The 23,728-nt window shown below is 40.6% G+C and overlaps 3 protein-coding genes across 4 annotated transcripts; all 3 read left to right on the top strand.

Annotated features, from left to right (window-relative positions):
- Window positions 1-478: 478 nt before the first annotated feature.
- Window positions 479-6,704, top strand: LOC148186536 (leucine-rich repeat-containing protein 3-like). 2 transcript variants are annotated; one of them, XM_088069297.1, is made up of 6 exons: window positions 479-557; window positions 1,873-2,163; window positions 2,600-2,725; window positions 3,359-3,523; window positions 3,887-3,965; window positions 4,599-6,704. In XM_088069297.1, exons 2-6 carry the CDS (start codon window positions 1,933-1,935, stop codon window positions 4,853-4,855), a joined length of 858 nt encoding a protein of 285 aa, XP_087925423.1. In that variant the 5' UTR covers window positions 479-557; window positions 1,873-1,932; the 3' UTR covers window positions 4,856-6,704. The 2 variants fall into 2 exon arrangements, with proteins under 2 accessions (XP_087925423.1, XP_087925424.1); XM_088069298.1 differs by lacking the exon at window positions 479-557 and having other exon boundaries at window positions 605-2,163.
- Window positions 6,705-6,872: 168 nt separating this feature from the next.
- psmd3 (proteasome 26S subunit, non-ATPase 3) lies at window positions 6,873-15,951 on the top strand. Its single transcript, XM_088069296.1, has 12 exons — window positions 6,873-7,200; window positions 8,564-8,754; window positions 9,314-9,454; window positions 11,476-11,612; window positions 11,824-12,014; window positions 12,692-12,795; window positions 12,901-13,015; window positions 13,289-13,408; window positions 13,535-13,638; window positions 13,846-14,001; window positions 14,332-14,382; window positions 15,668-15,951. The coding sequence occupies exons 1-12, from the start codon at window positions 7,029-7,031 to the stop codon at window positions 15,743-15,745; spliced, it is 1,560 nt and encodes a 519-aa protein (XP_087925422.1). The 5' UTR covers window positions 6,873-7,028; the 3' UTR covers window positions 15,746-15,951.
- Window positions 15,952-19,618: 3,667 nt separating this feature from the next.
- On the top strand, window positions 19,619-23,692 carry LOC121939226 (uncharacterized). Its single transcript, XM_042482304.2, has 5 exons — window positions 19,619-19,946; window positions 20,695-20,867; window positions 20,963-21,073; window positions 21,242-21,373; window positions 21,450-23,692. The coding sequence occupies exons 1-5, from the start codon at window positions 19,820-19,822 to the stop codon at window positions 21,645-21,647; spliced, it is 741 nt and encodes a 246-aa protein (XP_042338238.2). The 5' UTR covers window positions 19,619-19,819; the 3' UTR covers window positions 21,648-23,692.
- Window positions 23,693-23,728: the final 36 nt, after the last annotated feature.

Genomic DNA, 23,728 nt, shown 5'->3' with positions numbered 1-23,728 from the left:
TTTTCAGTAGTTGATTTATTAATGATACAATATCACTTCTATAATGTGTCATGTCATTTCATTTCAGCACTTATTAAATATTGTCTGAATATTTGTCTGATGTCAAAACAAACGTGTCGTATGTGAATGTTGTGTTTTGTCCAGCAGGAGGCGCTGCTGTCTGTCTCTCAATGAAACTCTTTTTTTCTTTCATCATTTTTGTTTTCTTCTTCTTAAAACATTGAATCAAATTATTTTTTAAAAATTTATTTCATCGTATTTTATCTGTATTCAATGTAATCATCAATAGATTCACTTTCAGGTTTTTATTAATATTCGACTTTAAAGATTTAATCTTTCAGATCAGATCAGATCAAATCTTCACATCTTAATCCTTCAGTCGGACTGACGCCTCCTCCTCCTCCTCCTCCTCCTCCTCCTCTTCTTCTTCTTCTTCTTCTTCTTCTTCTTCTTCTTCTCCTCCTCCTCCTCCTCTTCTTCTTCTTCTTCTTCTTCTTCTTCTCTGTTCCTCCTCTTCTTCTTCTCCTCCTCCTCCTCCTGCTGAAGAGCGTCGACGCGTGAGTACCAGCTCCTCTTTCACCTGCTGATGTTCTGGTGTTTGTGTTTGATCGATTCGCAGTTTTGAACTGATCGATCGATCAGTGACGCTGTTTGTCTGCTGACTTTAAACAAACAGAAAAGATTTAGAACTGATGCTTTTTTTTATCAGTCAATCAATCAATCAATCAAACCATCAATATCAGAAAGTGATGACCAACCACACAGCCAGAATAAGCCACTTTAATAATAATAGTAATTATAATGATAATGATGTATCAATAAATGTTCATCTGTTTGTTTTACCATGTTTGTTTTTTACATGAATGATCAATAATGGTTTATCAGTGATCAATATAAAAATATCTGATGGGTTTTTTTCTGGTATTTTCCCCTCTACTCATAACTGAAGTATATTATTTATCTGAATATTATTAATCATCATTTTATAATTCGATGTTTCATATTTATGCTTTGTGTTGACTTTCATCTCCATGAAGTATTACGAGTCAAAGTACTGCATTCAGAATGTTCTACAGTATTAAATTAAAGTACTTCAGCAGCATATTAATGTTGCAGCAGATCAGTTCTGTCATTTAATCTGTAATAAAAAATACAAATACAACTCTAAAGTGCACTAAAGATAAATACATTTAAACTTAGTTCAGAAATAATAAATATTTTTATTCATTTTCTTCAACTCTCTCCTTCATATTTAACATTTAACAGATCTGTAATTATGTTAATATGTGAATATAAGCGACAGTAGCTGCAAAATGTTAACAATAAAATCTTCCTTATTTGGTTTGCTTTAAATAATTCATTTATTTTTAGTCACCTCATCAACCTCTGCGTCATCTTTTCTTTTTCTGCGTCTGTGTGTGTGAGTGCATTTTCTTGCTTTAATCTGAGGATTAATCTGCTCTTCATGTGCGGCTCAGATTATTTTTAACTTTGCATTAATCTGTCCTCTGACCCTCCTCTTCATCTCCTTCATCTTCCTCCCTCTGATCCTCCGTCTCTCCTCTTATTTCACCACTTTGTCTCTTTTCACGTACTTTAGTTTTACATGAACACACATTCATAAATCAGCAATTCCAAATCAACGGCAGGAACTTTAATTCTTTATTAACCCTTTGAAACCTGAGCGACGAGGCGTCATTTCTTTGAAAAAACATGGGAAATGACAATGAGTTTCTTAATAAGAAATGCCCCAAAAATTAATAAAGAATCATAATTATTATAATTATATAATATTAGCATTTTTCCTGCTGACAGCAGGATGTTCACTTGTCAGCGGGTCGTCTCAAACTACAAAACGTTTTCTCATGACAGATCAAAGATGGCGGCCGGTGGCGGACCCTGACACGCTGACGCGTGGAGGAAATTCACAGGATGTACCGCACTGTGAGTTCTTCTTCTGTGGTGCAGTCAGCACAGCAGATGGTCCTCCTATTTCTTCTTCTTCTGATCCCTCCGTGGTCCAACCTGGTGATGACATCATCACCATTCACTGTGTCTCTCTGGCGCCACGGCAACAAAGTCTCCGCCGACAACATCTGCCAACGCTCTGAGACAGCGGACGGAGGACTGACGGTCCACTGCAGTGGACTGAGCCTGACACAGGTCTGTGTGTGTGTTTGTGTCTGGTTTCCATGGTGTTGTGGGGACTGTCCTCCATGTGAGGACATCAAGTCATCACAGTGAAACTGATTTTTAGCTCAATATTTAAAAACATAGAAACATGTTGGTATTTTACGTTTCTACAAACCACAAATACATTACGTTTCTTTAAAATGAGACGCCTCTCAATGTGATCACTGCTGCCTTCATGTGCTCCTTGTAAATAACATATTAACTGTATTGGAGTTATGAGCACGTTAACGGCTCCCAAAGTCGTAATTCCGAGTCGGAAATTGAGAAATTTCAATGATCCCGGAGTTGTTGAGTTTCCCTTCACTGCCAGTTTTTATGCTAAGCTAGGCTAATCCCCTCCCTGTATGTTTGCTGCAGTGAGGACAAAGTGTAGTTCTTTCAGCTGATCAGGTGTTTGTGTCCTCAGGTACCTGTCGGCCTCCCCAACGCCTCCGTCCGTCTCTTCCTGGACAGAAACCTGCTCAGCTCGCTGCCCGCTGACTCCTTCTCCGCTCTGCTGCTCCTCCAGGAGCTGGACCTGTCGCACAACCAGGTAACCAGCACACACTGCACCTCCTCTTCACCTCCTCTTCACCTCCCCATCACCTCCTCTTCACCTCCTCTTCACCTCCCCTTCTCCTCTCCTCCAGAGTGTAGCGTGCTGGCAGCAGCAGACCTGCAGAGTGCGTGCAGAGCGGTTCAGACGTCTTTGACAAAATATTTTTAAAAAACCGTCGACGGGCCGACCTCCTCCTGCGTTTGATCCAGCGTGAACTCGTCTTACCTGCAGACAAATCAAAAGTCGTGTTCTGCTCGAAGATCGAAACTTGAACAGTCACATCCTAAAAGTCTCCTGGTGTTATTATTGATCAGAGCTTGTCTTTCAGAGCTCACACTGAAAACATTATTTCCAAACTGAAACTGAAATTAAGCTTCTGTTTCTGTCACAAGTCACGTTACATGACGTCACGCAAAACGAGCTAAAACGAAACACACATTCATTTTAGGGTCCGAGAAAAACTCAGCGCTCAAAGTGACAGACAGACAAAGTGTGTTGAGTTTCTCTGATTTTACATCATCATCAGATCACATGTAAACACGAACACGTTGAATAAAATCGGGTCCTAAAGTGCTTTAAGTGTTTTTGTTCGAGCTCATGTTTCTGTCACTTCCTGTTTCCTGTCAGCTCTCCTCACTGGAAGCTGGTTGTTTCCGCGGTTTGGCGTCCTCGCTCCGCCTCCTGGACCTGTCGTCCAATCGGCTGTCCTCGTTGGAGCCGGCGGCGCTCGGCGGGCTGAGCGCTCACACCAACCTCACGCACAACCCGTGGCACTGTGACTGCAGGATGCAGGTGAGCTCACCTGGACAGGTGACGGGACCACCAAGAAGACCGACTCCTTTCCTCCTTATTTAGTCATGGAAAACCTGGAAAAGTCATTGAATTTGTAAATGGCAGTTTCCAGACCTGGATTATTTTTGGAAAACTACATATACCATGAAATATTTGGAAAAATCACGAAATTTTGTTTCACAAATTTGAATGATAATTTCTGTGTTTACAGTTTCTGGCTGATTCATTAAGGCCTGTTTTCTTTACAAATCACCAAAAATTGTTAAAGGCAAAATTTTTTTAAAGTTTTCAAATGTTTGCTCTTTAACATTTAACGTGCTGTTGAGCCCTGTGGAGTCTTTCTGTCTTTGTGTCTCCGATCAGCTGTCGCTGCCTCAGCTGGACCTGGATCCGTCTTCTGTCTCCGAAGTCATCTGTCAAACCTCAAACCTGCCGAACCGCGGTACGTCCACGCTGCACCCAAAACACAAACACAAACAACAAACAACAAACAATAAACAACAAAACACAAAACACAAAACACAAACACAAACACAAACACAAACAACAAACAAGAAACAATAAACAATAAACAATAAACAACAAACAACAAAACACAAACATAAAAAACATAAAACACAAAATCAGAAAAACAAACAACAAAATACAAATAATAAAAATACAAGAAAAAAGTCGAGGCAGCAGCAGATCGAGTGTCTGAGTCCCTCAGGTCGTGACCTTTTGGGGCCCCCCCGGTGTGCCCTTGACCACGAGCACATTTAGTGATTTGCTCACCTTCCTTTAAATTTCACCTGCTCACTTACTGGGAATGTTGGTGGGCTGCTGGCAACTATATATATACACATATATATGTATATATATATATATATGTATGTATATGTATATATATAATATATATATATATACACATACATACTTATACATATATATATATAATATATATATACATACATACATATACATATATATATATATGTATATATATACTGCATGTTGTGGATAGTCTTCCCTTATTTTGAGGTCTCCGGGTTGCTTTTATACCTTTGGTGGTGACCTTTGACCTGTGCGTCCTCAGGAGCGGTGGGACTGGCGGCGCAGCTGCTGCTGGAGGACTGGGATCTGTGTGCGTCTGTGAGGAGAACCACTGATGTTCTGATGCTGCTCACCATGTTCCTCTGGTTCTCCGGCCTCGTCTACTACCTGCTCCGCTACGTCCGACAGAACCGCCGGCTCGCCCGCCGACACCTGGACTACATCAAGGCCGTGCAGGGACGCCAGCCGGACGTACCGCGGGTCACATGTTCCTCCGAAGGAGCAGGATGCAAGAAGTGAGGAGACGTGACGACGAGGACACCGAGCGTCTCCTGAAGGACGTGCAGGCGAGGACACCGAAATATTACAACTTTTTCCCCATTATGTGAATTTTCGAGACTCTTTTTTAAAAAAAAAATACGCCTTTTCTCCCTAAACATCACTAGACTCTTCCCGTCTTTGAATATAAAACTTTTTCTCTTAAATGTTTTAACCTTAGTAGTCTCCCTTTTCCCCTGAAATATTACAATTACTTTTTTGAAATATTTTTTCTAAAATATTACAATTATCTACTCTCAAATGTAACTTTACCCGACTTTTTTTCTTGAAATATTATTTTTTTCCTCAAATATTACAGAGAATATGACTGAAATATTTAATTGAACTTGTGTATGTTGTTATTTCGGGTCATTTGTTCTTCCTGTGTGTCGGCATTGTTGTCATATTAAATGAAGCTGACTGCAGTAAAATGTCGTATATTCTTCAAAGGGAAATTATGAATGAGTATTTTGTGTGTGTGTGTGTGTGTGTGTGTGTGTGAGAGAGAGAAATTGTTCAATTATTGATCAGTGGTTCAAAATGTTTTATGTTTTTTAATGAACTAGTGTCGCTGGGCGAAATAAGATAACGTCACTTTTAAAATGAATCTTTATACTTCATGTTGCTACGCTGACATTAACGCCCACGTTACGTTCTACGCAAACAGAACAGACAAAATCAAAATAGGAAAAATGGTTTTCATGTAATATTTTTGACTAATTAAGTAAAGATTAATTAAAGAAAACATCACTTCCACCCTAAGTGTCTGTATACGATTTTTTTTTTCCGTTCATTTCTTTTGTACTTTTAGTGTTATTTCCTTTTTTGCTTTTTTTTTATTTATTATTTTTTAATTGAAAAGATTTCATTTACAAATGTTCTGGCAAAGAAACACAAAGTGAACAACTTTTTAATAAGGCACCGAAATACAATAAATCATAGAATTCAAATTAAAAAAAATAAATAAATAAAAATAAAAGATAAATAAATTAAAATAAAACAAAAAAGAGGAATAACATGAGATTTAAAGTAAATAAACGAAATATAAAAGGTAGGACGTCTACAACAGTCCACCAGAGTCATCATATATTTTCAGTTCGTAGTTTACTCTGAGAAACTTTGCATGTTTTCCTTTTGTTTATTTTAAGGTGATCATCCACAAGATTCCTGCACATACATGAATGTGTAATTTAATGAATGATTGTTCATTATGAAGTCACTTTTGCTGTCCTTTATGTTTACACCAAATACAGTGTTATCTCTCGTCAGCGGGTCCTGTGGGGAGATTTCGGTCGATAACAGTCCTGTAGATCAAAAAGTACAAACAGTGTAAAAACAGATGGCCGGCTGCTTTGATTTCAGTTTCACAAAAGCTGCAGTTGTTACGCTCGATATTAAATCTCTTCCTCAACATTTCATTTAATGGATAAATATCGATGTTATTCCCAGACTCTGTGCAAAAGTTATTTTCGATGCAGGAGAGCAAATATGATCTGAGACACATTTGTAAGTTTACTGTGTAAAACACTAAAGAGGAAGTAAAAGGAGGTGTATCTCTGATTTTAGGGTCAAAGTCTGGAATAATGCAAGTTTAAAAACGTGTAATTCAGTTTCAACAGAAGAGTTTGAAGGTTACAAGTGTGAGTGCGTTTTTGTTTTTGTTTTGGTTTGAAGGGTAGATGAAATTGATGAGTATGTAGGCTGGTCACATATAAACTCTTCAGTCACCACATCATATCCAAACTGTTGTTTTTGTTTACACTGACGATACTGTTTGTGTTTATTGTTTAATGTTTGATTACTGAATAAAATACTACTGCTGTTGTTCATAGTTTTGAAATGATCCTCTTTTGTTTTGGGGCTTACAGGATATGTAATGCAGTTTGTTATTCTTGTTTTGGATGCTTTGAGGCCTGCAGGCAGAGAGCACGTGATGTTTCCAGGACTGAAGCGATCGATCGCTCTGTGATTGATTAATCGCTCCTGCTGCGCTGGGATCGAGTGGTCGTGTCTGCGCTGTCCCACAGTGCTTTGCGGCAGCTGCAAAGTGTCTAGTCATTCCGCCTCGCGCTGATTTAACTCTCTAAAACCAAACAAAAAACTTTAAATTAAAACATTTTTATCAGTATTTTTCTCTCTGTCCGTCTCTGAGACCATGAAGGAGACCGCGGCCAAGCGGCGGGGGGACAGAGGCCGGGACCGGGACTCGAAGGCGGAGAAGCCGAAGGAGCCGTCGGGCCCGGAGCCGCAGGACGTGGAGATGCCGGAGGAGGAGGCGGCCAACGCGGCCAAACCCGCCCGAGAGCTGGACAGCCTCACCCTGGACGGTAACCGCACCGACACCGCGGAAAACACACCGCGCACCGCCGCGGGAGCCGCCGGGACAGCAGCCGGTCCCCGGTCCGGTCCGCCGGGGATGAGTCAGCGGCCGTTAGCCTGTTAGCTCAGCGGCTAACCACCGAGCTAACTGTTGTTGTTGTTGTTGTTTAAACGTTTTTATTAAAACTTTCAATAAACAACAACAAACACAAACAATTCAATGCAAAATAACGAGTGTAAGCGCCGGCGGGAAAACGGCTCTCAGCGTTTCTATAAAGATGATTTTACAGAAATAACCCGCCGAGTTTTTCTCAATGACGGAGCAGAAATGTGAGCTACGTTAACCCTTTAAAGGCCGAGCACACACCGACTGATGTCTGTCAACAAACAAACAAACAAACAAACAAACAAACAAACAAACAAAACACGGAGCCACTTAACGGGACCAGAGACAAAAATGAGCAAAAAAAGAGCAAAAAACAGAAAATCGCCCTCAGAGCTGCGCTTCATATCTCTGCAGAGACAAATCTGTCATTAATCTGTATTTATTTCTGTTTCAGCAGCTTTTTAAATATGTAAACACACAGATGAATAATGGTTTTTGTTAAACTCTTTTTAGCGTTTTGAAACAGACGCATTTCGTTGCTTTGTTTTTCTGTCTGGTATAAAGTCTCAATGACAAGAAATTCATCTGTTATCTGCCCGTAACCCTAAAATAAGAAAATAAAAACAAATAAGAAAATGATTTAACAAAGTTAAAATTAAAATATAAAAGTCACATCGTTTGCAATATAGTAATAATAATTGGAGTTATTTGGACATTTCCCTTGTTTATTTATTTAATTTGTTGAAATTATTTTCTAATAATTCTCTCTGTAATAACGCACATTTTCAGGTCATCTTTTTGTCACCTTTTGCTAATTTCTTTCAGTTTATTGGAAACTTATTGCCAAGTTGCCCATGCCTCTTTTTTTAATGTTTTTGAAAGAAATTAACTTGTTTATTCACGTTTAAATTAAGTCAGTGCTGCTAAAAGGCTCAAGAAGAAAACTGATGTCTTAAAAAGTTAACCTCTTCATGCTGCTTTAATATCACACAAACTCATACCACTCCTCTGCCCTTCTCTCTGCTCCCCTTCTCCTCTCTGCTCCTCCTCTCTTCTCCTCTCTGGCCCTCCTCTCTCCTCTTCTCTGCTCCTCTCTCCTCCTCTCTGCTCCTCTCCTCCCTTCTCCTCCTCTTTGCTCCTCTCCTCCCCTCTCCTCTCCTCTGCTCCTCTCTCCTCTTCTCTGCTCCTCTCCTCTGCTCTTCTCTGCTCCTCTCTCCTCTTCTCTGCTCCTCTCTCCTCTTCTCTGCTCCTCTCCTCCTCCTCAGACATTAAGGAGCACGTGAAGCAGATAGAGAAGGCGGTGTCGGGGAAGGAGCCTCGGTTCGTGCTGCGCGCTCTGCGGGCGTTGCCGTCCACCAGCCGTCGCCTCAACACCAACGTGCTGCACAAAGCCGTCCACGGCTTCTTCACCAACAACGCCGCCACCAGAGACTTCCTGCTGAGCTTCCTGGAGGAGGTGAGGAGGAGCTGAGGAGGAGCCGCCGGCTCGTCGGTCAACGTCAGCCTGCCGGTCTCTGTCCCGTTTAGGAGTGACTGTCCAGACGGCGTCCTCAGTTTGTCCACAGAGCGTCAGTCAGCAGAGACTTTATCAATAATTCAGCCGCTAAAAAATCAAAGTGAAGATTCAGATTCTAGTTTTTGTCTCTTTGACGATTATCTGAACCACATTTTGATTTCATAGAACTGAGACAAAACGATTGACACAGCAGGGACAGAAACGTCCCACAGAGACAGAAACGTCCCACAGAGAGACGCTGCGGCAGGTTTTTGTCTTCATGTCTTAAGAGTTTACACACCAAATTATTCTCCTTCGAAACAACTAAAGGTCCACTCTGCGGGACGGAGACACGCTCAGAGACACAGACATCCAGCCGCTGCAGAGTCCCTCTCTGAGGACATTAGTGTTTGTCCGCGTCTCTGTGATGTCCTCACAGAGACGCTGCACAAACAGCTGAACACAGGAAATGCGATCAGTATTAATTCCTGCTGTCCCTCTCTCTCTGTCTGTCCATCAGCCGATGGAGATGGCGGAGGGAGACGTCCAGTTTCGTCCGAGGACCGGGAAATCGGCGTCGGCTCCTCTGCTGCCGGAGGTGGAGGCTTACCTGCAGCTGCTGCTGGTGGTTCACCTGACCAACAACAAGAGATACACCGAGGTCTGTCCACCTGTCCCTCTGTCTGTCCACCTGTCCCTCTGTCTGTCCACCTGTCCCTCTGTCTGTCCACCTGTCCCTCTGTCTGTCCACCTGTCCCTCTGTCGGTCCCTCTCTGTTTCTGTCTGTCCACCTGTTCCTCAGTCTGTCTGCCTGTCTCTCTGTCTGTCCCTCTGTTTCCCTGTCTGTCCCTCTCTTTCTCCGTCTGTCCATCCGTCTGTCCCTCTGTTTCTCTGTCTGTCCCTCAGTCTGTCCACCTGTCCCTCCGTCTGTCCACCCGTCCCTCTGTCTGTCCCTCTCTGTTTCTGTCTGTCCCTCTGTTTCTCTGTCTGTCCCTCTGTTTCTCTGTCTGTCCCTCTGTTTCTCTGTCTGTCCCTCTGTTTCTCTGTCTGTCCCTCTGTTTCTCTGTCTGTCCCTCTCTTTCTCCGTCTGTCCCTCCGTCTGTCCCTCTGTTTCTCTGTCTGTCCCTCTCTTTCTCTGTCTGTCCCTCCGTCTGTCCCTCTGTCCCTCCGTCTGTCTGTTTAAAGGAGTGTTTTGAGCGGAGAGGTTTCAGACGGTCGTGAAAAACCTGGAAAAGTTTTGAAATTTTGTTTCACAAACTCAGATAATAACTTATGATGTGTTCAAGGACTGTTAGAAATTTGAAAATCCAACAGTAATTTCTGTTTTTACAGTTTCTGGCTGATAAATTGTGTCATTTTGGTAACTGTAAAACAAAAAATTAAAATGATGCCTTCTACATGGGCCTGCAGGTTTGGAGAGCATGTTTTCTTTGAAATCAAAGAAAAAAACAGAAATTCTCAACAAAAAAAAGAAAAAGAGCGAAAAATGTTTACAGAAAAAATCGCAATTTTCTCCTTTAAATTTCACAGAAACGTAATTAAATGAAAAAGAAAAAAAACTACTTTTTTTGTTAAAAAATCATTCAAAATATTAAATGGGGGAAAAAAGCTAAAATCTTTACTTTAAAAATTACCATTTTTTAAAAGAAAATAAAACTGGCTCAAAAAGAAAATATGCCAGATCAGGGAGGCATTTTAAGAAAAAACTTATTTGGAATTATTTTGAAAATGTACATGAACCCTAAAACAATGTCAGTATATTTTTTATGTTTGATTCAGCTGGTTTTGGTACAGATGCATAAAGTTTATATTTTTAATATAATTAGGGGAAAAATTGCACTTAACTCAACACATCAGGAATATCTGACCCGTGAAGGAGGTCGCTCAGTTTGTTTTGGGTGGTGATGATGATGGTGATGGTGATGATGGTGGTGATGATGATGATGGTGATGATGGTGATGATGGTGGTGATGATGGCGATGATGGCGATGATGATGGTGATGATGGTGGTGGTGATGGTGATGGTGATGATGGTGGTGATGATGGTGATGATGGTGGTGATGATGGTGATGATGGTGATGATGGTGATGATGGTGGTGATGGTGATGGTGATGATGATGGTGATGATGGTGATGATGGTGGTGATGATGGTGATGGTGATGATGATGGTGGTGATGATGGTGGTGATGATGGTGATGATGGTGGTGATGATGGTGATGATGGTGGTGGTGATGGTGATGGTGATGATGGTGGCGATGATGGTGATGATGTTGATGATGATGGTGATGATGGTGGTGGTGATGGTGATGGTGATGATGGTGGTTGATGGTGATGATGGTGATGATGGTGGTGATGGTGGTGATGATGGTGGTGATGATGGTGATGATGGTGGTGATGATGGTGATGATGATGGTGATGATGGTGGTGATGATGGTGGTGATGATGTTGATGATGGTGGTGATGGTGGTGATGATGGTGATGATGGTGGTGATGATGGTGATGATGGTGGTGATGGTGATGATGTTGATGATGGTGGTGATGATGGTGATGATGGTGGTGATGATGGTGATGATGATGATGGTGATGATGGTGATGATGTTGATGATGGTGGTGATGATGGTGATGATGGTGATGATGGTGATGAAGATGGCGATGATGATGACGGCGTGTCGTGTGTTTCAGGCTCAGAAAGTGTCCGACGACCTGCTGCAGAAGATCGGCTCCAAGAACCGCCGAGCGCTCGATCTGGTCGCTGCCAAGTGTTACTATTACCACGCCAGAGTGTACGAGTTCCTCAACCAGTTCGACTCCATGCGCAGGTACACACACACACACACACACACACACACACACACACACACACACACACGTTAACCGCGGGTGTTATTATTCAAATAAAATACCTGAAAGTTTCAGTTCTTGCTCTTTTCTTTGTGTTTCTTTCATCAGTCTGAACGTTTTGTTGTTATTGTTGTTGTTGATTGTTTTCTTTCTCTGCTGTAAACAAACTGTGTCTGTTTAACCCTTCAGTTTCCTCCACACTCGTCTGCGTACGGCAACGCTGCGTCACGACGCCGACGGTCAGGCCGTTCTCCTGAACCTGCTGCTGAGGAACTACCTGCACTTCAACCTGTACGACCAGGCCGAGAAGCTCGTGTCCAAGTCCGTGTTCCCCGAGCTCGCCAACAACAACGAGTGGGCCCGCTACCTGTACTACACAGGTGAGACCTCTACCTGTACCACACAGGTGAGACCGCTACCTGTACTGAACAGGTGAGACCGCTACCTGTACTACACAGGTGAGACCGCTACCTGTACTACACAGGTGAGACCGCTACCTGTACCACACAGGTGAGACCGCTACCTGTACCACACAGGTGAGACCGCTACCTGTACCACACAGGTGAGACCTCTACCTGTACTACACAGGTGAGACCGCTACCTGTATCACACAGGTGAGACCGCTACCTGTACTACACAGGTGAGACCGCTACCTGTACTACACAGGTGAGACCTCTACCTGTACTACACAGGTGAGACCTCTACCTGTACTTGTGTTTATAGAACTATGGATAATAACAGCAGTGGGCGGGTCACAGCTAAAAACAGCAGAAAACAAAAAACAAATACAGGTGAGTCATTCTACATACGGAGAATTACAAACAGAAGATTTGATTCATATCAAAGTAAAACAATAACAGGTGACATTTACGAGGGAGATAACGTCTAAACCCGAGTCCTGAGTGTCACCTGCAGAGCTGTGGGTCAGTCTGTAGGGGCTGGCTCAGTCTGTAGGGGCTGGTTCGGTCTGTTTATCTTTGAGAACTCCTGTGTGTTTACCTGTGTGGTTACCTGTGTGTTTACCTGTGTTCTTACCTGTGTGTCATGTGACCTGCAGGTCGTATTAAGGCGATCCAGTTGGAGTACTCTGAGGCTCGCAGGACTCTGACCAACGCTCTGAGGAAAGCTCCTCAACACACTGCTGTGGGATTCAAACAGACGGTCAGTCACACACTGACACACACGCACACTGACACACACACACGCTGACACCTGGCTGGGGGAGACCTGGTCGGGGTGCTCACAGGTGTATTGATCTGCGATCAGGTCCATAAGCTGCTGATCGTGGTGGAGCTGCTGCTGGGAGAGATTCCTGACAGACTGCAGTTCAGACAGCCGTCACTGAAGAGGTCGCTGATGCCGTACTTCCTGCTCACTCAGGGTCAGTACGCGTTCACCGAGTCACCGAAACACACCGCGGTTATTGATTATGGATTAATTATTTTTATAAATGATGTTTATTTAAAAAGTAATTGTATAGTAATAGAAAAAATAGACGAGTATCAGTGGTTGTTTTAGCAAATGTTTGATCTTTAGAGTTTGTCTCCTGGAAAAGTCCTGGAAATGTACAGGTAAAAAAAGTGTGTGTGTGTGTGTGTGTGTGTGTGTGTGTGTGTGTGTGTGTGTGTGTGTGTGTGTGTGTGTGTGTGTCCAGCGGTGAGAACAGGTAACCTGGCGAAGTTTAACCAGGTGTTGGAGCAGTTTGGGGAGAAGTTTCAGACTGACGGGACGTACACGCTCATCATCCGCCTGAGACACAACGTCATCAAGACCGGTGAGCCAATCACAGGACAGATCCCCTGTGACATCACATGTTCACCTGCTGGATATAAATCACTGAGAATGTGTGTGTGTGTGTGTGTGTGTGTGTGTGTGTGTGTGTGTGTGTGTGTGTGTTCAGGTGTGCGTATGATCAGCCTGTCGTACTCTCGTATCTCTCTGGCCGACATCGCTCAGAAGCTGCAGCTCGACAGTCCAGAGGACGCAGAGTTCATCGTCGCCAAGGTAACGAGGAAACACACATCATTTTCATCACAAAGCAGAAATAAACTAAATCCAGCTATTTTAAGTTGTCCCAGAGTTATATTTAAATATTTGTCTCATCCTGTTCTGAGTGTTTTATTGTTGAAAGTAATAAATATTTCTTTACTGTGTGTGTGTGTGTGTGTGTGTGTGTGTGTGTGTGTGTGTGTGTGTGTGTGTGTCCTTCAGGCGATCCGTGACGGAGTGATCGAGGCGAGCATCAACCACGAGAAAGGCTTCGTCCAATCAAAAGAGACGATGGACATCTACGGGACCAGAGAGCCTCAGCTGGCTTTCCACCAGAGAATCTCCTTCTGCCTGGACATCCACAACATGTCCGTCAAGGTGAGACACGCACCTGTCCACACACCTGAGACACCCACAACATGTCCCTCAATGTGAGACACGCACCTGTCCACACACCTGAGACATCCACAACATGTCCCTCAGTGTGAGACACGCACCTGTTTAAAATGTGATTTTAATTTTTTTAATTTGTATTTTCTTAACACATTTACATTCTGTCTTCTTTCTGCTAATTATTACTATTAATGATGAATTCAAACTGTTATTGATTAGTTATAACCGTTAATGATTAACCTGTAACTGACTGGATGAAAGCGTTAATAACTGTAACGGTTCAGTGTGAATAATTGTGTGTCTGCGTCTCTTCAGGCCATGAGGTTTCCTCCCAAAGCTTACAACAAAGACCTGGAGTCAGCAGAGGTAACACACACACACACACACACACACACACACACACACTCCTGTAAAGCCTGTAAAATGTAGTAATAAGTCATTATTATTATTTTCACTCTAAAGCAGAATGATCTAAGTTTGAATATTTTATATTTGTGCATTTTTAAAATGTTCCTCCTTTAAAACTAATTTTTCGTGTAAGAACGAGGTTTTAATTTAATTTAACTTTTCGTTTTAGTTCCTGCACTTTATTCAAAATTCGATGGAAATATTAATACAGACGTGATTTAAAGTCAGACGTGTGTGAATCAGGACGACACCCAGACGTTAAAAAATACACACGTTTACAATAATAATTCATCCTGTGATGTCAGTCTCATCTAAGACTCCAAAAGCACCCAGAATTACCCAGAATTACCCAGAATTACCCCGAAATCCTATAAGTGTAGTAACACTAATCTCCATGGAGACGAGCGGGAGAGTCGGACTGCAGGCGCCCCCTGCTGTCCATCAGAGAGAGCGCAGCTTTAAACCGTCACTCCTCGCAGGTCCTTAAAGTCTCAAAGTCTGGAATTCAATGTCCTTAAATTAAGGCCTGAAAAAGTCTGACGTTTGAGAACAGAGTCTTGAGTTTTTGAAAATGGTCTTAATGTTTTTTGAAACCTTTGAACTGTGAGCATATGATGCAATTTCTTTCAAAAATGTGGGGAACAAATTTATAAAAAATGTTCCACAAATAGCAAAAAAATATTATTTCATTTTTTATTTATATGAAATGTCGGGAAAAAAGAGAAAAAATGTAGGAAAAAACTATATTATTGTGAAAATTAAATATTTAAACTTAACTTTAATAATATATAGTATAATTTTTAAGCACCTTTTCAAAGTCTTGATTTTTTTTGTTTGTTTTGTTTTTATTAATTTTCATGTAATTTTTTTGTGCCTTTTTTAAACAAATTTCCTGCTACATTTTGGGTTTTTTTTGTTGCCCTCTCATGTGTTTGAAAGAAGTCCAACCAGTTTGCTCAGGTTTCAAAGGGTTAAATAAAAAAGACGCCTCACAAAGATTCATAACTCACGTCTGAATGTGATTATTATTAACACGTTCCTATTTAATTAAACTATTTGGTGAATAATTATTTCTGGGCTAAAAATTCTGTCAGTTTGACCTTAAAGTTAAAATTCATTCTCTGTGTTTTTAAAAAAGCCTAAAAAAGTCTTTGTGTGTGTGTGTGTGTGTGTGTGTGTGTGTGTGTGTGTGTGTGTGTGTGTGTGTGTGTGTGTGTGTGTGTGTGTTCTGTGGTGCGTTCAGGAGCGTCGGGAGCGTGAGCAGCAGGATCTGGAGTTCGCCAAAGAAATGGCCGAAGATGACGACGACAGCTTCCCATGATTCTCTCTGCTGACTTCCTGTGCAGACAGGAAGTAGTTCCTTGTGTGTGTGAGTGTGTGAGTGTGCGCGCGTGTGTGTGTCTGCACGCTGATGTTAGTATATGAGTCATTACCCACAACCCCCCTCTCCTCCTGCTCCTCGGCTGTAACCTCTGAACTGTTTATTGTTTCTGTCCTGATAAATAAAATTCACTCTGGGTTTGTTTACACACGTTTGCTTCTGTGGGCTTCTGGGTAACGTAGTCACAAACTGTCACACGATTCGTTTTCAAACCTCTGATTCTCTCCAGCAGGAACTAAATGTTCTTTGTTGCCACGGCAACAGTGTGTCAACATGACCGATGTGACATTTAAAAAATTAAATAAGTTATAAGTCTTAAGAAAGAAATCGTTATTATATTATTGTGACTTAAAGGAGGATGTCGCCTGCTCTCAGAGCATCAGGCTTCATTTGGTCCTGAAAAACCTGGAAAAGTCATTGAATTTGCTGATAGCAGTTTTCAGGCCTGTAAAAGTTTTGGAAAACTAAATATACCCTGAAAGTTTTGGAGAAGTCGGGGAATAATAAAGGTAATAAAGGTTGTAATTTTGTAGTTTGTTTAAAAAAACCCAAAAGTTGTTCTTTTCAAAAACAGCAGCAACAACAAAACTGAAGGAAAAATGCCAAAAAAAGTTTTTCTTATTAAGACTTTTTAAAAAACATTGTGGACTTTTTTCATTTACACTCACCATAACTTGGAAAAAAAATATTTGCTGATTCATTGATTTTTTTTTTCATTAAAAACTGAAAGGAAAAAACTACGGAAGAAACTAAACGCTAATTATGTTTTCTTTAAAATTACCTAAAATTACAAAATCCATTCGTTTAAAGTCGTCTGTGCCTCCCCTGAAAGCCAAATTAAAAACCTCAGTCTCCCCTATTACACCGCCCCCCTCATAAATAACTAACAGTCCCTAAATTATAATCAAATATTCAGTTCTAATCCTACAAACTATCATCTTTTTCCTTCAAATCAACGGACAACTTGAGAAGAAATGACCCAAAAATTAGCAAGAAATTATTAAGAAGTACAAGAAAATCAACTAAAAATTACAAAAAAAAGTTAAAAACTATCAGTTAAGAAAGTTCAAAAAGAACAACAATGAAATGACCAGAAAATATATAAAAAATAATATAAAGAATATTTTGTAATATAATTTTAAATATTAAATTATAATACTTTTTTTCTAGCTTTCTTTTTAAAAATAATTTAATATAATATTATCATTTAAATCCACTAATTTATCTTAATTTGTGGAACATTTTTATGAAGTTGCTCGGCACCAGTTTGCTCGGCGTTCAAAGGGTTAAATACTTGTAAAGTCAAGTGACGTGTCTCCAGGTTTTAAAGGGTTAAAGGGACGTTGACCTCAAACTGAAACTAAACTAAAACAGCTGCAGCTTCATTTCAGGAGCTTAAACTGTGAAACTGATCCAAAGACGAAAAGCCTGAAATAAAATTATCAAAACAGAAAATTTAATTCGGTCTGCAGTTTTCGAGCCGCTGACGTCGCAGCAGTTTGATGACATCACTCTGGATCAGCTTGAGACCGACATTTCATCACATCCGAAAAACCTCTGAGTCAGCAGAGGATGAACACGCAGCCCGAGGCGGCGTTCAAATCCACGGCAGAAACATGAGGAAATAACAGACTCAGTGGAAAAACACAGACTTTCACAGTAAAAGTTTTTCCTTCGAGGAAAAAAGTTGGTTTGAATGTAAAAAAGCCAAATAAAATCACATGAAAATACATAAATAATTAAAAAAAAAAACAATACAAATATAATAAATTAGCCAAAAATTAGCAAGAAATTAGTTGAATAAAATCAAGAAAGTTACCTGAAAATACATTTTAAAGAAAAAAGAAAAAGGAGATGAGGAAAGTGCTTAAAATATTTAAATATATAATTATGATCATTAGAAATATAGTTTTTACATCTTTATTTTTTATCCAGACATTTTTCCCTTTTTAAAAATGATTTTCTAAATACACCATTTACTTGCAATTTGTGGAAAAAAGCTTTTTTTAGATTATTTTTTAAAAACTTTTCAACCACGTTGCCTGTTGTCTTTTTTTCTCATATTTTATAAGAAGTCAAATCAGAGTTCGAAGGGTTAAATCTGAAACAAACAAACCTCACCTGGTCGGCTCACCGTTACATTCAGAATTTATTTTAATCTTAAGATTCGATTCTGCGTTTATGTGTGTGTGTGTTTGTTTGTTTGTTTGTGTTTTCAGGATGAAAAGCAGAGACTGAGGGAGGAAAAGCTCCACCAAAAGACAGTAAGTGAGCATTGAGTATATAATATTTGGCAGTGCATCTCACAGTATTATTATTTATTTATTGTTATTATTATTATTATTATTATTATTATTATTATTATTATTATTATTATTGTTGTTGTTGTTGTTATTATTATTATCATTATTGTTGATGATAATAATAATAATAATAATAATAATAATAATAATAATAATAATGATAATAACAACAGTAAATAATAGACAGTAAAATATCTCTTTTGTTGCACTTTGATATTTCACTGATTGTGAAGTACCTGCCACACAGTAAAAGTACATGTAAGTACACTGTGCTGATAATACTTTTGAATGTGGAGAGGATTTGAAGTACTTGATGTACTTAGTATTTGTTGATGTTTTCTGTGTAAAAACTAAAAAAAACTCAGAAAAACTCAGACTGAAGTAAAAAGTTACATCACACACAAATATTCAAGTCAAGTACTCACATCTGTTTTATATTGTACTTTTACTATAGTTTTACTGGACTGCTAAGTTATTGTACTTTTACGGCTTTTTACTACAGTTACTGTACTTTCACTACAGTTGGTGAGTACTGTTAATGTGCAGTAAAAGGAAGAGGAAGTAATATTTAGCTTTTTTCTGCTGACTCAGATTTTTCCAGGATTTCTTAAAGAGGACACACATGACATCATACAGGAAGTGAACCTGAATAACAATCACACACACATACACACACACACACACACACACACCTTGAGTCGACACAAAGATTGATCACACTTTCTGCTCCACAAAATAATACATATATAAATACTAATCTCAAAAACAAAAAACAGAATAAAAAAGATAAAATAACATTTTAAAAAGTAGAATCTTTTATTAAATAATAAAAATAATTTTAAATAATAAACCTTTCTGATGAAATTAACTTTTATTTTTTTATTTAATTGTATTATAATATTTATATATATATTTTAATTCAATTTTGGCGAGCATCTGCAGGTGACGCTGCTTCAGCTTGAAAACACCCAAACAAGTTTTATTTACTGACATATTTATACTTTTACTTCACAACATCTCAGAAGTTCATGTTATACTTTTACTGCACTTATCAGCTTTTACAAAGAAACTTTGTAAAAGCTCCAATGACATCTTCAGTGTAGTTATTGCAGAATTGTTACTGCAAAGGATCTGAATACTAAACACTGTAAGAAAAGTAGGATAATAATAAAATAAAAAATAAAAATAAAACTATAGTAACAATGATGATGAAAAATAAATGTAATAATAATAATTATTATTGATTATGAGAGTAATAACAATGATTACAATAATTTTAAAAATATATATTATAATTCTTCTTATTAAGATGATATTATTAGTGATAATAATAACTAACAATGATAATAATAATAACGATAATAATAATTAGAACTATAATAATGATGATAACAATTATACAAATGTGTTATTGGCATTATGATTATTAAAATGATGATATAATTATTGGTAAGATTATCATTAACAATGAATAAATAAGTAATGTGAAATAATGTTTCTGTGAGTTTCTGTGGTGAATAAAAGTTTGTGAAAGTAGTCTGAGTAAAGGTTTGACGTCACGTCTTTCACCTGTGGAGGTGAGACCCTCCGCGCATCCGCGTGTGCGCGCCCGCAGCGCGGATCTCACTTTTGGTTGTGACACAACGAGTTTGCACAAGCGGCTTCGTCACTTCGGGTTTTATCGGGATGACTCCGCCGCTGGTGGCCGTCAATGGAAAATCCCGCCGCGGCGCGTGCAGATAAAAAGTCCAAACCGCCACCAATGGACACACACCGGCGGACAGACACCGAGACTGAGACCCGGACAGCCGCCCTGACAGACATGAAGCCCGCCACAGGTGAGCCCGCGCGCCTTCTCCTCCACTCAGCAGAACTGTGCACGAGCTTCGGTCCAGAGAGCTTTAACCAGTTAGTGTCCAGATGTGGATTATGTCACCTGAGGAGAGCGGCACACCTCCGCTACGTCAGCGCACGCTCACCTGAGGCTCCGCGGTATGGAGGCTGACCAGTGCCGGCCTCAGTCTGTATGGAGGACTGTTGGTGCCCAAACTGCAGCTTTAGAAACACGAGAGACAGACTCACAGAGCGGGGACGCTGAGCCGCTGTGTTTGGGGGCCAGGGGCCACATACCCGGTCCTAGGATTTCAGGACATTTGTGGGATGAACGGCTAGAACGTGTCTCAGATTTCAGGACGTTTCAGGATTTTAGGACATTTCTAGTTTTCAGAATATTTCTAAGACTTTAGGACGTTGTTTTTATTTTAGGAAGTTTCTCAGATTTCAGATTGTATTTAGGATTTTAGGGTGATTCTTGGATTTACAGGTGTTTGTAGGATTGTTGCCCATAAATTAGGCATCACTGATAGATAATTTATTTTGTGCACAACATTTAATCGAACTGTGTCAGTGAACATCACATCTGCATTAATTTATGTTTAATGTTTATTTTTTTAATGTAACTTTATGAATCATTAATTCAGGATTCCTAAAGTGATTTACTGACAGGATTTACCCTCCGTGCACGAAGCGTATGGTTCATTATTATAATAATAATAATAATAAATGATGATGTTTGTCCCTCTCCAGTTGCCGTCCTGCTGCTCTGTTACCTGTTGGTGAATTTGATCCAATCAGCTCCCGTCAGCTCGCCGTCCAACCCATCAGCAGCGCTCACAGCAGCGGCGGAGCGAGCGAAGACGCTGGTGGAGAAGATCCTTAAAGACGTCCCCACCGTGCACGCCGCGACCGTCACCACCGAGGTAACCGAGCCGTCTGATTGGCCGCTTCAGCTCTGCTCCTATTGACTGTTGTTCTTCTTCGTGTGTTAATATTGTCGCTGCTCTGACCTCTGCAGGGTCTGACCCTCGACGGCGCCGCACAGACCACCAACCTGCAGATGATGGTGACATCACTGGGCATCCCCGCCGCACCCATCCTCAAACCGCCATCCGAACGCTTCACACTGGTCAGTCCGCAGCCTGAGGGCTCGCCAGGTTCAGAAACATCAGAAAATAAAAGCCTGAATGAATAAATATTTCTGTGTATAAATACATGAATCAGCGTATTGATCAGTGTGTATAAATACATGAATCAGTGTATTATTCAGTGTATAAATACATATTTCCTCCTGCAGGACGACTGTGTGAGTCACATGGCGGCCGGCGTGCGGCTGCACCAGGGGCTGCTGGGAGTTTTATCGGAGCGTCTGAGCGGGCTGAGCGACCTGCGGGCCGACCTCCGAGACCTGCTGACTCACATCACCAAGGTAACGCTCACACCTGTGTGACATCATCGCTCTTCGGCCGAGCGCTCCCAACTGACCGACTGTCTCTGTGTTTCAGATGAAGGAGGCGGCTCAGCTCGGCAGCGGCAGCGAGGCGGGTCAGAGTCCGGACCTGGCCTCCCGTCTCCACGGTAACTACGAGGTGCAGGTGGCGACCCACCTGACGCTGACGCAGCTCCGCTCCTTCTGTCACGACCTGATCCGCAGCCTCAGGGCTGTCGCCACCTACAGGCCCCGCCCAGCGGGAGCACTCTAAGCCCCGCCCACACTGCGTTTGGGGACACACAGGACGAATCAGGAATCAGCAGCTGAGCGGACCACCTGAGTCCTCCTATTTTTGATATTTGATATTTGTGTTGTTTTTGTCAGCTGACATCATCACTCTTTGGCGTGATGTTGCTCAAATCAGCTGACCCTCAGAGGAAGACGTTTTATTTTGAAACAGGACTTCCTGTCCTGTGTTTTCGCACGCATTTAGCTCCCAGAAATTTCCCCCCGAGTGACACGTCCTCCCGCAGAGACGACCTTTGACCCCCTTTATTACAGAACCAATCAGAAAGCGGCGTCATGTGTCTGCAGATTGTGATTTTAGACAGTATGCCGGCACCACAGAAACTAAAGAGGTTTAACACAACAGCGTGGGCCTCTAGTGTGACGTGTTGACATATGTGTCAGCAATTTTTTGTAAACAACAGACATCACACGTTTGACGTTTTTCGTTTTTTTTTCATGTTCTTTGACAGTTTTTGGTGATTTTTATTCTACATTTTGTGGCAATTTTTTTGGAATTTTTAAAAAAAAAAATTCTTTTGAAATTTTTGGTGTTCTTATTTCTTCAAACATTTTTTTTCTTTAAATTTTTGGGCAGCTTTTAAAAAGACATGCCTTCCTTTTTTTTTATTTTTAAAGAAAACATTCAAATCAAAATCACCAAATCTCTTCTTGAAAAATTACCAAAATTTGTTAAAGACAAGAAATTGCATTTTTTTTTACTTTAAGTCACCAAAAAGTGTTTAAGAAAAAACACACTCCAGAATCTTTTCTTAAAGAATCCCCCAAATTCTTTTGTGAAAATGACCCAGAGTGACCCCATTTATCAGCCAGAAAATATCGTTTTCAAATAATCCAAAGTTTACAGCCGCTCTGCTTCTTCTTTGAGTTAGCTGCTAACTGCTAACAGCTGCTTTTAAATCTCTTGCAGCGAGTCGCACGCAGAACACGCCGTCAAACATCACGCCGTCACAGCGTCCCGTCCACGGTCGTGTCATTCTGCCGTTGCGTTTGTCTCAGACCTAGTCTTGATGCTGCTATTACTTCCTGTCCAGACTTAAAGGTGAGACCGCTTTGTGCCCGCTCTCCGCCATCGTGCATCATACGCAGAACGGCGAGGCGGAAAAATGGCGTGATATTTCCGCCTTGAACAGGAAGTGTGAAAGTGTCTTCTGAGACGTCGTCCTGCAGTCAGAGAACCTGCAGATTCTTTTATGGTTTTTTACTGTGAGAGGAGCGTTTGAGGCCGAGGTTTTATTGTGAAGGAGGAGTGTGTGTGTGTGTGTGTGTGTGTGTGTGTGTGTGTGTGTGTGTGTGTGTGTGTGTGTGTGAGGAATGTGTGGAAGCCCTCAGGAATGAGGAGCTGCTGCGTCTCTGCAGGTCTGAGCCTGTTTTTCTCTGATCGCTGCGTCTCTTCTTTCATTTTCTCCGTCAGCGTCACAAACAGTTCGCCTGTTACAGCGTCTATTGATTGATTATCAGACAATAATCCCGATAATCGATAAATAATCTCAGACACTTTGAGCAGAAAAGTTGGACGAAACTAATCGAGAAACATGGCGGTTCAACATGTTGACTGTTAGAGGAGGAAACAGACGCTCGTGTTTGTTTCTGTATTTTTTGATTATTTATGTCGATATTTATAAACATTTGTGAGGTCATATCTTTATCTGCTGCATATTTATTAATTTTTTATTTATTTTTTCTATTTATGCTGAAATATTTATTTGACCTGGTCTGTTTCTATTTTTAAGTTTGATTTATTTAATAACGCCACAAACGAGCGTGTGTTTGAACGTGAAGTTATTCTGTATGGAAATAACATTTATTAGGCAGCCTCATGTGTGTGTGTGTGTGTGTGTGTGTGTGTGTGTGTGTGTGTGAAACTGTAAACACAGTCAGTTTGGGGAACTGATTTATTTTTTTATATATTATATATTTTAATAAAATTTTTCTGTAATTTTCTTAATTATTTTGTATTTGTTGTAAATGTCTAAATTTAAATTAAAATAATTTTTTTTTCCACCATAATTTTTATTTGAGTTGGTGTTTGTCTGTCTGTGTCTC

This window comes from Plectropomus leopardus, chromosome 18, assembly GCF_026936395.1.
Source record: "Plectropomus leopardus strain MGB_pleo_1.0 chromosome 18, ASM2693639v1, whole genome shotgun sequence".
Classification (NCBI taxonomy): domain Eukaryota; kingdom Metazoa; phylum Chordata; class Actinopteri; order Perciformes; family Serranidae; genus Plectropomus; species Plectropomus leopardus.
The sequence above is the reverse complement of the archived record's forward strand: the minus strand, read 5'-3'. Positions and strand labels throughout refer to the sequence as shown.

Excerpts from the sequence above, each read along its gene's own strand:
- LOC148186536 (XM_088069297.1), top strand. The coding sequence starts at position 1,933 with ATGTACCGCACTGTGAGTTCTTCTTCTGTGGTGCAGTCAGCACAGCAG. Across the intron at positions 2,164-2,599 it reads GTGGACTGAGCCTGACACAG|GTACCTGTCGGCCTCCCCAA; the intron begins GTCTGTGTGTGT and ends TTGTGTCCTCAG. Across the intron at positions 2,726-3,358 it reads TGGACCTGTCGCACAACCAG|CTCTCCTCACTGGAAGCTGG; the intron begins GTAACCAGCACA and ends GTTTCCTGTCAG.
- psmd3 (XM_088069296.1), top strand. The coding sequence starts at position 7,029 with ATGAAGGAGACCGCGGCCAAGCGGCGGGGGGACAGAGGCCGGGACCGG. Across the intron at positions 7,201-8,563 it reads GGACAGCCTCACCCTGGACG|ACATTAAGGAGCACGTGAAG; the intron begins GTAACCGCACCG and ends CCTCCTCCTCAG. Across the intron at positions 14,383-15,667 it reads AAGACCTGGAGTCAGCAGAG|GAGCGTCGGGAGCGTGAGCA; the intron begins GTAACACACACA and ends TGGTGCGTTCAG.
- LOC121939226 (XM_042482304.2), top strand. The coding sequence starts at position 19,820 with ATGGAAAATCCCGCCGCGGCGCGTGCAGATAAAAAGTCCAAACCGCCA. Across the intron at positions 20,868-20,962 it reads CCGCGACCGTCACCACCGAG|GGTCTGACCCTCGACGGCGC; the intron begins GTAACCGAGCCG and ends TGACCTCTGCAG. Across the intron at positions 21,074-21,241 it reads CATCCGAACGCTTCACACTG|GACGACTGTGTGAGTCACAT; the intron begins GTCAGTCCGCAG and ends TTCCTCCTGCAG.